Raw genomic sequence first — 14,649 nt, forward strand, 5'->3', positions numbered from 1 at the left:
TTACGCGCGTCCATTCGCCGATTAGCCGCGGCGATATCACGTTTATTCGTCACCCGCCGTTTCGCTGTATCGAAACCGTTTATCAACGGTTACGACTATCGAGACGGAGAAAGCAGCCATGTAGTTCTCCGTGTTCCTTCCATCATCCGTCGCAGATTTCAGCCGAAGTTGGCAAGAAACAACCATCCGAATGAACAAGGTGACCTGGCTGGCCGGCGATCTGACGCGGACCGTTTCCGGGATGCCACGGTTTTTGTATCGGCTATCCATTAACACTTTACTGGTACAAGAGTTTTCGTGTTTGCAAATATATACGATTTCAGGTGTTCTAAAAATGTATAGAAAGTACTACCTAACTTTTATTTGTTAAACTTTACATTAAGGAAAAGCGATTTTTTTCTATTTTTATTATTCTAGTTCTTATTTAAGAAAGACGTATTACTACGTCAACCGTTCTCAGCTTTTGCTTTCGAATATACGTACTACTACGATATCCAACATGAAAGTGTTAAGGGGGTACAGGACTAGTTTGGACAAAATCGATGGTTCCTTTTGTGTTGGATTGTTTCGATCCCAAAGAAAATTTAGCGATCGGAGGATAGGCAGGACTCACGGATAATTAGAAACCTGGCGATTTGTTAATCGCGTTATTCGAGTGGAACACGACGTGGCAAATGAATTCGACGACGGCGTTCCAGTTTTCCACGGAAGAAAGAACTCTTCGACGTCTCCCCTACCCACTCCCTTACGGTGTATACGGGTCCCGTTCGGTTTCAGACGGCGAAAAGGAAAGCCCACGACGTTCACACACACGCACACACGGGGAAGGCAACGCGGGGTGCACCAGAGAGCATCGCAGCGACCGAGAAGTTTGATATAGATTCCCCCTCCGGGGTAGTCACTCGATATTTCTCCTTGCAGCTTTGTTCCTGTATTACATTACGGTCTGGCGTTACGTGTATTGCTGGTACAACCCAGGCTTTATTACTCGGACGGTGGAAAAATAGACGGAAAAATTCGATCCCGTTCCGGTTGTATTTCGGGAATTTCTTGACGTCGACTGTGGAATCATTCGTTCACGAGGGAACGGTAGACCGTGGAAGTGTATGGGAATTCACAATTTTCGATGGGAATATCTAAAAATTTAAATGGAACAGAATTTTGAGTTCTGCACTGGAGGCTATTCTACGTTAATAATAATTAGACTTCGGATGTTTATGCATCTGTAACGTCCCTCAACTTCGAAAATGCCATAGAATTAACATTTTAATGAAGTTTCACATGATTTGTGCTTCTGATCGAAATTAAGAAAAAATGATTTTATTATGAAATGATTTTTATTATGAAATAATTTGAATTAATGAACAATATCGGTATTCCTTCCACGAACAACAGACATATGTAAAATGTTACTCTCTATTTATTCAAACATTTGAGATTTTCATCAAATGAAAGACAAGTTGGCATCAGGGTTAAAGAGGTTTAAGTTGATAAATGAATGGATTAAATACTAAGAATAGAGTATCGACACAGGTGGTAAGAATAGTGTAGAGTCTTTAGGTGGAAAACAATAGAATGTTCCTATTCAAAGGTTTAAACAGAATAATAGCTGATTCTAACACAAGTACAATGATCATAAATACACTGGAAGTTCTTTCCAATTATTCCACTCAATAAACACTAAAACGATATACACTAACTATCTCATATCTAACGTTCCTAGCTTCCAAACAAATAGAAAACGAATGACAACACTAAACCCATGAACGTTTCACCTAAATCCCTAACAACATCCCTCGAAAATGTTCAGTACACACGCGTTCAATTGCAACAATTTCGTCGGCAATTCGAAGCGTTCTCGGGAAAAGCGATTGACGTGCCCGTGTCGCGAAACGATTCAACTGCGTTGCCCCATCGAGGTGACCGCGCCGTTCTTGTTAATGTATCATAATTATTATCATCCCATTATTCCGTGGCAGTATACCGCGTCGGCGGCGGCCATAAACGAGCGTGCGGGACGCGTGGCGGTTTCGATCCCAGCCACATCAAAACGACAGGTCCCGCCTAATTAATACGGTTCGAATGCTAATCAGTAGACCGCGGGTATCTTTATGCAAATATCAATCTCTAAAGATTTATTTACAGAAACTAGAAGCACGTAGAAATTCTGGTGTAGACTCACGCTACCGATTCATCGTCACTGCTAACGGCGCTTTACGCAATCCATAAACCGGAAGACTTCTTTGCGACACGGTTGCGCCTTAATTCGACGTGTCTATCCGCGCGCGCAATATCGATGGGATTCTAATTGGACGATCGAAAATTTCTCCGGCGGCGACAGGAAACTGGCCACCGGTTTTTTCCCCGGTTTCCAGGGGAATAAAAAGGAAAGTGAAAGAAAACGAAAGTGCACGGACGATTTTGCGGCCGCGCAGCGTCTGTTTTTCTTTTTCGCAACTCGACGGTCGAACGGAGGAAAATTTTCGTCGAGCAACGTTTCACCGTGAATTTCGCGACAGAGAAAGAACCAGCCCAGAGATGGATCTCGCGGAACGGTTCCTATATCGGAGGTGGATCGAGGGCCTCGATCGCTGCGGTTTCAGCGTTTTTTTTTTCTTACCCCCCCTGGTACCGCTACCGGATCGAATGAAGGTCATTTCGTGTTTCTTGCTCGAGCGGGCTAGTAGTTTTATCGGACAATGCAGATTTGTCGCCGGGATCGGTACTTTCCTATCCGAGATTCCAATTGATCCGGTTGATCGGCCGAAAAGAGTGCGAGAGAAATCGATCGTTCGCACCACGCTCTCACGATCACCGAGGAAACCAGGGTGGGGAACGGGGCAATTGTTTCGCTCCTGGTTCTTTATTAATGTCTAGTCGACTCTGAACACGGCCCCATTATCTAAGATACCCACGGCAAAAACTGCCCCCTCTCCCCGACGCGATCGAAACAAATTGGACGTCTCGTCAACGTTCAGTGTACACGGGTGATGATCATCGAATTGAAGAAAGTACGAGGCAGAACCCTGGGTATCTATTAGGCCTACTAGATAAATAATCCACTTAGAAAAATTGCATTTGTTTTTATGGAGGGCAAGGATATACACCAATTGTGTTGGTACTGATTTTCCTTATTTTCCTTCAGCCGAGAGTCAAGGTATTGTTAAAATAAGACATACCGTTTCGTAATTTAAAAATGTAGTAGATTATGCAATGGTACACCTATAAAGTCGTTGGTCAGAGAAAAGACGATCAGAATCAATCGAGAAAGCAAAGGTAAACTGTCTAAACCGCGATAGATCTATGAGAAGGGTTGATCAGCTTACAGGTGTAGTATTCCATCATATTCTGATTGTATCGGTAGGCAGTGCTGAGGTCCATCGCGGCACCTCAGTAGCCGACGGCCGTCGGCTGTGGGAATCCAGGTGGTTCCTCCCGCCGCGTTGATTTATATGTATACTGTAGGTGTATAATACGGGAGACTCGACCCCTCGAAAAACGGCACCACGGTCCTATTGACCGCCGATAAAGTCCTCTTACAGGCTCCCAGACAGTGGCACTCTCGGCTATTTTTTAACAGTGGCGCGTAGGGCCGGTCTATGGCGACACGGTACAATGACTGTCATCAGGAGCGTCTTTGTGCCGGGCGACGGGTGGCTTCGTCGAGCACCCGGTCGACCGTCGCTTCATCTTCGTGAATCGAGCCCACCGGAGTCTAGGGAACTTTATCTACAGGACACACCACCTAGAACCTCTAACCTGGTCTCTCTTTCCTTCTCTGTCTCACAGCACACGCGACATCACTGACGTACACACTTTCGCACGCTGTCCACTAGAACCGAATGAAAACATCCAAAGGGTTTCCAAGATTCTTCATTCTTGCATTGTCCTCACGGACCCTACGATTCTTGGAACTGAACAAACCGAAAAGTCACCCAGGGTTCCAGAAGCAGTCCTCCTGTGATCATCGACATCACTTTAACAGAATCCTAACGATCACGACAATCGTATGTCCCCCCGTCGACGATTACCCGTCACTGTTCACTTATGTTTTCTCACTTCACCGTATCCAAAAGAAGCGAAATGTCGTGTTCACTCATAAGAAACCAAACTCTTCTACGATCAACGCACCAGAGTCCAATATCGTTCGATTCCACATGGAAAAAGTGATTACTATCCGATATACAGTTCACACCGAACAGGGGATGAAACGTTGTCGTAGTCGCACGTAACAGGGGAAAAAGAAAGTTAGTCACGTCCGACTCTCGTTATCGTTATCAGGCCGCGGTTGACACGGTGGCTGGACCCCGAAAATGCGGCGGGCACCGGCATGGACACGGGATAACAACGACGTGAAAGCACGAAACGAGGGCTTCTGGCGACACGGGCGCACACGTGACACCGCGCGAAGCTTTTCCGTGTACACCACTTCCCCCCTCCCACCCATTGCCGCCCCGTTCACGGAGCTTTCATCCCCACGCGTGGCTCCTGAACCCCGCCCTTTTGCATCCCTCGATCAGCATCCAGCTAGGAGGACCCGCGATCTCATTGGCCGGGCGGATGGGATCACGTGGTACTCGACGAGGTGGGGCGGCCCCTCGCGACCGCGGGGTTTCTACGGAAACGGCGGCAGCGTCGTAGCGCGGGATAACGTCGTTATTGGCATCGGGATTTTCGGAGGGATTCGGAGAGACCAGCAGTTGAAGAGAGAGAGAGAGAGAGAGAGAGAGAGAGAGAGAGAGAGAGAGCAGGAGGTTGGAATCGGGATGGAGGAGGCAAAGGTTGCGAAATAAACGTTCGCCGGCTGGTCTACCGCCAACAGTCCCACGCGAAATCACGCGGCGCACAACCCCCGTGAGCACTGCTTATTCATGAGGTCCTGGTTCACTCTGCCGTTGGGGTTCGTTCTACCTTGCTCCTTGGATACGATGCGTCTCGCCTTATCGATTTTATTTATTTAAGAGTCTCCTCTCCCTTTGTCGCTCCACTTACTCCGTATCAGCCGTGTTCGACCACTTTATCTGGTCTGGTTTCGAGCCTTTTTTCTGTCCTGTGAACGCGCCTCCTTCGCGGTTAGCCCTCGATCGTCGATCGAAAGCCTTCGATTGGGAATGGTTTAGAGGGGTGGATAAGATCGGACCTGGGGGGAAATGTTTATGCGACGGTACACTATGAACTCTGCTGTGAAATGTGTTCGCGGAATCGGAGATTCTCACTGACAACTCTCACGTCACTTTTGCTTCTTTGGATAGTATAGACGACGTTCGTTTGAAGTCTGTGGACAGTGATTTAACTATGGTGACAATGGCTGGAGAGGTTCTCTTGATCTTTAGACACGGTAGAACAGCTGGCCTATCGGGCTCGGACGCGACTAATTACGAGACTGATTACATCGGGACAAACACGGTACGATGGACACTGTCCACGGGTGGAGGGACGGATAAGGTGGACGAGGAAGGAAAGGGCTAGGAATCCGCAAGTTATGCGTGACCACGTGGTGGGGGGAGGGATTTGAATGGCGGTGGGGGTACAGCAACGATATACTGGTTTACAAACTGCGTTGCGCGTTCTCCTATACACACTCCTTCGGGAACTTATCCCGCAAGTATAACATTTACTGGTAATCCATGGATGCTTATTCGCCGGAAGAAACTTATCACTTTTATGCAGGCAATAACTCGAAAGTTAGGCAATGCGCGATGCATTCCAATTACCCTTCAACGAGCCTGAATTACTCATCTCTACGGCTTTCCAATTTTTACCGAGCGTCGCCCACCGCCGCCGTCGAACCGAATTATGGCGGCGCTGGGGATACGCAATAAAGTGCTCGTGGAGCTCGACCCGCGCTAGGGGATTTATGGGAAAGTATCGCGGCCGTTTCTCGATCGTCGGCGCTCAAAAAATCGGCGGAGTTTCGCTCGTAAAACCGGGTACTGTGTCAAGAGGATCCTCGTTTCTCTCTTCCTCTATGGACTAGAAGCGAGCGTGTACTCTGTTTCGCGGGATATGTTGTGGAACTGCCGATTCAGTCAATTTTCCACGAGGAAAATAACTCGATCACCGGTTACGAGACCCTTTCCTCCCAACCCTTGAAACGCAGAAGTGGTATATTAAAAATCCTCCTAAAGAAACAAGAAGTTACGTGTCTTCGAACCAGCAAATGATGCATGAAACACATACAACTCGACGAGAGGGGTAATGACAACAAAAAAAGGTGAAAAAAAAAAATGAAAGTGTATCGAGATCCGTGGAAAGAACGGTGTGATGCCCCCCCTGTAAGGGCGAGAAATGAGAGACCACAGGGCCCCCCTCTGGCTATCTAAATGTCGCGCTGGGAAGGTCTGGTGCAACTGTGTTCGGAGACCGACTTGGATCGGCTGGATCGCCCGGAAGGTGCGGTCAGCCATCGGGCGTCGGTGGGACCGTCGCCGGGCCGCGAATCTCACAAGGGTCCGGTTTACATTCGAGTGCGTTCTTTCATGACTCCTTTCTTCGTTTCGTTCCAGCTTTCGTACGCGCGTGTGGGGGGAGACAGGCGTGTGTTCCTCCTCCACACCACCTTCTCCGTATGCTGAGCTTCGTCCACACCCCGACATTAGATACGGTGAGATCGGGAAACGCCAGGTCGTCGAACAAGCGTTGTCGTAGTCGTCGTTGCGCAACCGATCTACCTGACACTCGCCATGAGTGGGGGTCTTCGCGTAATTTCCTAGCCGGCCCGATTCTGCGTTTTCGATTGACAGAGGAGATCCGATTTCCGTACGACACACCGCATCCTGTTGCGCCATCGATCTTGCATTTTTAGACGTATGGGAGACATTGTTGCGAACGATTCGACGACGAAGCCACGGGATGCTGTATTTCGATTCTCAGGCTGGGTCGTGGTGTTCGAGTTTGGGATTCGATCGCGGGAGTATCGAGGCTGGTGCACGTGGAGGGTTGTGGTCTCGTTTTGGAGGAGATTCTTATGGTTCGTACGTTGACAACTGGTGGAGTTCATTTACCCCTATCGTAACGCGTTATAGTTATTGAATTTAGTTTATCTAAGGAATTGAGTAGATTGTAGGATAAGACGTTTTGATTTCGATCGGATGCTCGAAGTTAAAATGTAATGTTGATTATCGTCTAATGATAAGGAGGAAAATCTTTTCAAGATGAAAGTTCTATACACAGATTATTTATATAATTCAAGTAGGAAATCAAGGGAGGATAATTCCGAAAACCTTGTCGAAAAGTGCCAAACGCAGTTGATTAAATTTTCTTTTTACTTATTTTTAATCCTGCATTGCCCAAACACTTCTTCCAGGGAACAAAATTATTTCCCACGATTACTTACCTCAAAAATGGTCCCAATACATTCACCTCATCTGTATTTCCACGACAAAACACTTGAAAATATGATTTTCTAGTTTCGACGTTCAAAGGGTTAACTAAAAGTCAATACAAAATTGCCGTAAAAATTCAATCTATCCATCTTCCGTTAGACCCACTGAAACTGTTCTGTTCATCCATAATTAATCTCAAATTCAAAACATAATCTCCACAAATTTCCTTAAATTTCTACAATTCCTCCAGAGTGAACTGCCCGAAAAACGTGTTTCAGAGATCCGAAACTTCCCCATCTGTATAAAAAACCCTCGATCAGACCGATACGTTCCCATTACATCCCCAATCAGAATCTGCATGTTTCCGCGGGACGATCGTTCACGCAACGGAGTCAAGGACCTCCCCGAGGAGGGATTACACCGTTCGATATGAACGATTCTTCATCCCCCATCGAGAGAGCCAGTTTCACCCTCGAAAGAATTCTTGGTTCACCTGACGCGGTGATCCTCACGAACAAGGACCGTTCGCTCGGATCCATTCGTCATTTACCGGGTCGGACGTACCTAATCTCTGGAGGATCTCCCGAGATTACACTTTGGCATATCATTTGCCTGAACGAACGACCGGCTCTGCCCGCGTTGACGGGCAATATGTCCCTCTACATGACTGCGCCGAGCGGCGGCGATCTAGCCTAGACGAACAGATTCGCAAGGCCAAATGGGGACGCAACGCTGCTAGGATCGTGGTGGACTTGTGGTGTCCCGTGGCTTCCATTGGAGGGTCGATCTTGCGCGCCCAGAGACGGGCCAGGTCTCTCTGTGTAGTGGTGGCGGAATCGGCGGGGGCAGATGCAGATGAGCACGCTGCCGCTACGGGTGCATCGATCATTGGGCTAATGCGGCTGCATCCGTGCTCTTGGCTACCTAATCAGTAGCCTAGACGACCTCCTATCCTTCCTAATCCGTCGGGCAACCGCTACATTAATCTCGTTTGTCGTGGGGAGTAGCTCCCGAGGAGCGTTAGGTGTAAGTACTCCGTTTCAGTGGAATTTCGATCTTCGGTTTGGGCCGAATACTCGGAGATATTCGTGTTCATTCGCAGATACAGCGGCGGCCAACAGTTCCCGAATGGAACTGTAATTTTATCGGATCCTTGTCGTAACTTTTGTTAGGCCTGTAGTTGTTGGAAACGGGAGAATAGATGATTTTTATGCGAATAATTTTTTAATACCACCGATATGGTGTCCTCGATATGGGTAGATCGAGAGGGAATTTGAATTATATATTTTTAGACAGATGTGTTGAAAGAGTTGTTGGCTGGAAACTTTTGGCAATCACTTTATATTCGTCCACCTCTGTACGTGCGACATATTTTGCGTGTTTGAGTAATTTTTGAGTCAGGATTAACCATTGTTATTTAGAGTAGAATATACAATCTTAATTAGTGTATAGTCAAATGAGAAATTGTATGGAGTTTGTTCGAGAAGGTATCGTTATTTCTGAAAGTGCAAAGGGAAAAGATAGGGTTAATTTCATAAGGCTCTGAGGATATTTGATAAAGCATTAATATATTGTAAGTTAGTTTGTACGAAGTGAATGTTGACATCGGACAATAGTTTCCTGAAGGTTCTGATAAAAAATATTTTTTCATATAGACTGTGTATAATTTCTTAGCTGAATGCTTTTCATTTACTGTATATTGATCAAGGTTTTCGTTAATGCAAATTATAATTTGTATTTAAAACTTTAGTTGAAGGTATATTATAGAATAAATTACACCTATACATACGTGGTGGGCGGATACTGTAGCAAGTAACTGTCTTTACGCTTGGCTACGAGTTCTACATTCTCAGAACATACGCTGTTGCTTCAGAATACTAATTATTTTTTAGTCTAACCAAATAGACGCTCAATTTTCCCCCAATAATCCAGTAAACCAAGACAGAAATCATTGTCCGCGATTCCATCCGACGGACCGAAGGGTTTTCAATTGAAACCTCACAAAAAAACCGCCCCACGGCGGTGTTTTTCACCTCGACAAGAATTATTTTTCTGTTTGCCCTCGCGCAGCCCCGGGGATAATGGGTCTCCGATGAAAATCTCGTTCGCGGCGAAACGTTCGCGAACCGGCAGTAAAAAAAAAAACAAACAAAAAAAGACAAACAGCATCCAGCGAACGAATTTATCCCTCCGTTGGCCGTCCCTGCCTCGTCGGGAAGCATCGGGGAACGGTCGCAAAAACCGCGAGTTTCACGAGTGGCCCGCTGGAATTCGGGAACTATTCCGCAAAAGATTACCCCTCCCTTAACCGTATTACCGAGAACGTAGCGAACTGGAAGAGGAGCGGGGGTGGGCGGGGGGTGGGAGAAGAGCGACGATAACTTACGGGATCTGATGTAAATAGCACACTTACTTATTCGCCGGTGTCGCGCGGCACAAGTTAAAAATACGGAGGCCAAGGTGAAGGATGCTGGTAGGTGGAGGAAGGGAGAAAAGTGGCCGAGCCTCTGGAGAAAGAAAGAGACAGAGAGGAAGTGACTTTTTTGCGTAATGAAAGCAATCAATTCAAGTCCTCGGCTCTGGCGTCCTTTGGCAAGGGAGAATCGTGTGCTGTGCTCCAGCTTCTCCCTCTCCCTATCGTTTCTCTCGTTCTCTTACCTCGATTCGACTAAGGGAGGAAAAAACCCAGGGTAGGGGTAGTAACTCACTCTCGCCTCCGCGTACCACCCTCTTTCTCGCCACCCTAACAGTGGCCGGACCACTTTTGTAGTCATCATAAAATGCCCTGCTTTCAAGTTCCGACGATTGCTACTCTTTTCTTCTTTTTCTCATTTCCACTCTGTTTCTCTTCCTCACTCGCCGATTCTTTCTTTCTCTTGTTCCCATCCCTCTGACCTCCCGGCCCATCCCTGCCATTTCGCGAGGGTAGCTCGGCGGTGGGAAATAACGAAGTGGTGAGTTCAGGAGGAGCTAAGGGAGGGATAGGGGAAGAGAGGGGCACAGCCGAGTGGTGGAGCAGGTTAATCCTGAGTATTTTCTGTGTGCAGGGAGGGCGAAAGTACGGCAAAGGGGGGGGGGTGGATGGACCTCTTTAAAACAGCACTAAAGTATCGTTAATCTTGGAAGGAGAGGCTCTTACTTTCGCCGGGACAAACTAGTTAGACACATCCCACTTGATACAAAAATAAATTGCGAGCCCCCGTGATTCGTCTCGTCCGCCACTGGCTGGAACGCTTGCCCCACACCCCCTGCTCCAAGCCACTTTCCATTATCGAGTGATGATCTTTCTCGACTGAAGACTCCGTCGACGATTCGTTAGTTGTCGAGGATTGTCCGTGAATTGGACCATCTTCGTGAATTTTCGCTTGTATTTAGAACTATTGTATGCTACACGAGGTTTGACTAAAAACTTCCCAGACCTTTTATTTATTTCAAAAAATATTTATTTAACCATCAATATTGATATGGGTCAAATTCTGAATTCAAATCAAAATTCTGGCTATTTTTCGATCAAACCTCGTATAGTATGGTAAATCGCTACAAGTTCGCAGATTCGAATTGTTCCATAGGATTCCACCCATTGTCCTTTCTACCGTTCCAAGAACATCGTCCGCGAAAATCAAATGGAACGTGCGTGTACGCGTACTTAACGAGTTCTCCACCGTCGTGAAAAACACGCGATATATCTGGCAAATGTTACGGGGGAATGGGTTCTCCCGATGATAGACGAACACCCTGGCTACCCGCGGGAAATGCTAAATGTCAAGCAGACGACCCTACACCCGTCCCCAGGAGAGCTAAATGCCATACCTCGTAATATGATTACGTGTTTTCCGTCGTCCCCTTGTTTAGACACGATTATCATGTGCACGGGTACGAAACTTTGACGAATAGTCCGATTCCATCTCTCTTGTTCCGTCTCGGTCACGGAGGCTTAACAAGGATCGGTTGTTTAATTAAATCCGTACGATCAACCGGCGATCGTGTTCGATTAATCGCCGAAAGCGTGGGAATCGTATCGATATCATCGATGAAATCGGCTCTGGGGAAAAACGATTCGAGTAAGAAAACGTTAATGTCGAGCAAACAACCTGTCGATATTGTATTTCCAATATATGTGTAATCGGTGGTAGCGACCGATTTCACCGATTTTTGCTGACGATCCCAGGCATTGGGCAAGAACGATTACTCAAGACTGTATGGCGAACTTACTGTACACTATCAGCGGCGATTGAACGGCCCGATTCTTGCTTCCGCGATGGGAATGACAACCATTATTCCACACATCGATCACGTCCACTATCACAGACATGTCGCTGCCACCGTGAACAACGGCCACGTCACTATTATTACGAATAACAGAGAATATTTCGCGACGGTTGTCACCATTCGACGTCGCACTCAGAAAGATTTCTCGACAGACAGATTCTCGCAGCCGGCCGTTAATTAATTCCATCGAATGTGTCGTCGGATCACTAGTCTCGTACGTTACTGAATGGATCGTGGAATCGTGGATTTCAATGGTGTTTATTGTTTACGTTCGTGTCTTCTGAGCGACCGGGATCGAACATGAAAATTAAGATACATTTACGCGGTGATTTGATGTCATTCACGGTGACTTTGTAATCAAAGATATGGCGAGTGATGATATGAGAGAAATTTTGCGTGTATAATGATATGCATGGAGTGTGCCGTTGTAAATTTGCTGTTCCTTTGTTGTGGAAGTGTGGTATGGTTGTTTGGAATCGTTTCACGTTTAGTTAGATTAAAGCTCATTCTGCAAGAAGATAATTGGCACTTAGATCTAGAAAAGGATAGATTATATTTTCTAGAAAAGAGTGGTTCATTTTTATTTTAACTGGGATACACAAGGATTGGAAATTTTGAAAATTTGTGTGGGCAAGTAGGATGCACGAGAGACTAAAACAAAGTTGTTGTTAGAGGTGGTTACTTAGATAATTACACAGTCTTTTAAATAAATAAATGAACAGTCTCCTATGTAAATCCATCATTACACAAATTGATTTAGGGGAATCATTGTGTCCTTTAATATTTATAACTAAATCTCGATTTATCGGTTGGGATCGACGAATTTTTTTATTTAGTCATCACAGTAATTCTAACGACAAAAGTTCTTCCATGTAAATTTTCCGTACCACCGGATCTGCTAATGCCTCGACGATATTTTCCGAGGAAGCGTGCAGCTTCCTGGAATTTCCACCGGCGCGGCGGATATTCCGGAGATCCGTTGTATTAAGCATGAATAGCGTCGGGATAATGGCTGGAAGAAGGGTTATGCCACATACGAAACGAGGGAAGGGGGATCCACTCGAGTGGTTTGTCGTTTGTGGTGGGTGGAAAGCTCATGAAGTTCACCCTAAGTACAGAGGCACGTGGAGGTTGTCGGGATCTAGAGAGAGACTGAGAGGGAGGGAGAGAAGCGGTTTCAGAGAGCACGTGCTGTCGCGTGTCGGCGAGCCCTTGTGATCTATGTGCCGTCACCGCACCACCTACGTACATATATACATATATATATATATATGCATGGAAATTATTGCTACATCGGCCAAATATATCCCTCCTAATGTTCCATCGCGATACTCCAGTTCGGTGGGGCAGCGAGCTCCGGCCCCCGTTTCGATTTGCCAAAACATTTTAAAAGCTATCGATCGGGTGTTCCAGCTTAATACCCATAGTCATCCGACTCGAATAAAAATATTGACAGGACGTGTACCGGCGGCTGCTCTGAATTGTTTCTATTGTCTTCTTTCGTGTGTCTTCGTTGTGAAGTTAATGTAGTTTGAAAAAAACAGGATGTGTGTTAGAGTACGTAGGAAATGAATGTTCGATTGATACACGGCCAAGTTCGCTATTGGCTGAATTTCGAAAGTTGTTTAATGGATTTTTGTATGACGAAGACTGGGCTTTGATGGATTCAGTTAAGTGTACTGGATTGAAATTGGTAATTATTTTTTTAACAGTAGTAGGAAAGGATATACATGTTTGTAAGTACCTGAAGAGCACTATTGTGTACCTCTATAGATATCTGATGAGCAGTAAATATTAAAGAATAGTGTCAGGTATAACGTGGTCCTGTGTAATAAAGATTTCCATTCTGAATGGGCTGAGTAGAGTGGGAATGAGTAGAATAGGAAGAAATCAAATGGGAATGAGTAGAATAGGAAGAAATCGAACGGGAATGAGTAGAATAGGAAAAAATAGAATGGGGATGAGTAGAATGCGAAGGAGTAGAGTAGGATTGAGTGGGATGTGAATGAGCTGAATAGGTATGAGTAGAAGGGGCATGTGTGGAATAGGATTAAGCCGAATGAGTAGAATGAGACTGAATAGAATGGGAATCAGTAGAATAGAAATGTCAAGAATGGACTTGGATACTATTCCGGGTATACGCGATTTTTACCCCGGTAGACTACGCTATCACCCGGCAGATTAATTATATTTGAGATGGAGTTGCCACAAGATTGATATGCAAATTTGGCTGGGGGATACAGGCGCGGGTTCTCGCCCCGGCAAGAAGACGCGGGTAGGATCTCTTTCAGCATCGGGAAGGTGGTGATGCGGTGGCGAATAAGGGTGGGCGGTTGTGCCTCGAGGGGGTTTCACCCGGGGGTTGGTGCATATTTCACGGTCGGTGGTCCCATCTCGCGGAGACAATCTGAACCAGCGCGGATACATCATCGCGTGACGCCACGTAATAACCTTCTGGGCCACAGCGAACGCCTTTCAAAACCCTCTTATTTATTCATCTCACCTCGCCCTTTCCCTCACTCTTTCTCACTCTTTCTGTCTCATCTTTTCATCCCCTGTACGGTAACCTTGGCGTTGCCACCATCTTCGCGGGGTTAAAAAAGATCCTGATGGGTCTAAGAACACGTTGATTAATGCTAGAACTACCAGCGTTTAATATACATTAAATTAAATTCTATAATACACAATACACATAATACGTTATAATATAAAATGTGTAACAAATTAAATGTCAACATAAATTCCGACAAAAGCAGTACTCCGTAATCCCAAAGCAAGAAATCTGCAATTTGCTGTGAGAATCTGTTAATAACCTTACCTAAAAACAATCACTGCAAATAACGTTAGAATTTGTGTTCCTCGACGTGGACTATAATCAGTTTCATTTGATTATTTACACAATGCCAGTAGATGTCATTGTTTTGGAAATTGCCCTTGTTATCCAGTAACAATCCACGGGGGGAAAACAGATGCGCCAGTGATTCGTCCGTTGGCACGAATAATTACCAGCAGTCCACTCGAGCAAGAAAGCATCGATCAGTCGGATGCCTGGGCC

At 45.9% G+C, this 14,649-nt stretch overlaps 1 protein-coding gene across 1 annotated transcript in view; it reads right to left on the reverse strand.

The window, feature by feature from the left end:
• LOC107188010 (developmental protein eyes absent) overlaps positions 1-11,754 on the reverse strand; it is a 53,042-nt gene extending 41,288 nt beyond the window's left edge. The window contains exon 1 of the mRNA XM_015576226.1: positions 11,538-11,754. Coding sequence (XP_015431712.1) covers positions 11,538-11,637 — 100 coding nt within the window. The 5' untranslated portion in view covers positions 11,638-11,754. The remainder of the gene's footprint in view (positions 1-11,537) is intronic.
• Positions 11,755-14,649: the final 2,895 nt, after the last annotated feature.

This window comes from Dufourea novaeangliae, unplaced genomic scaffold (genome assembly GCF_001272555.1).
Source record: "Dufourea novaeangliae isolate 0120121106 unplaced genomic scaffold, ASM127255v1 scaffold109, whole genome shotgun sequence".
Classification (NCBI taxonomy): Eukaryota; Metazoa; Arthropoda; class Insecta; order Hymenoptera; family Halictidae; genus Dufourea; species Dufourea novaeangliae.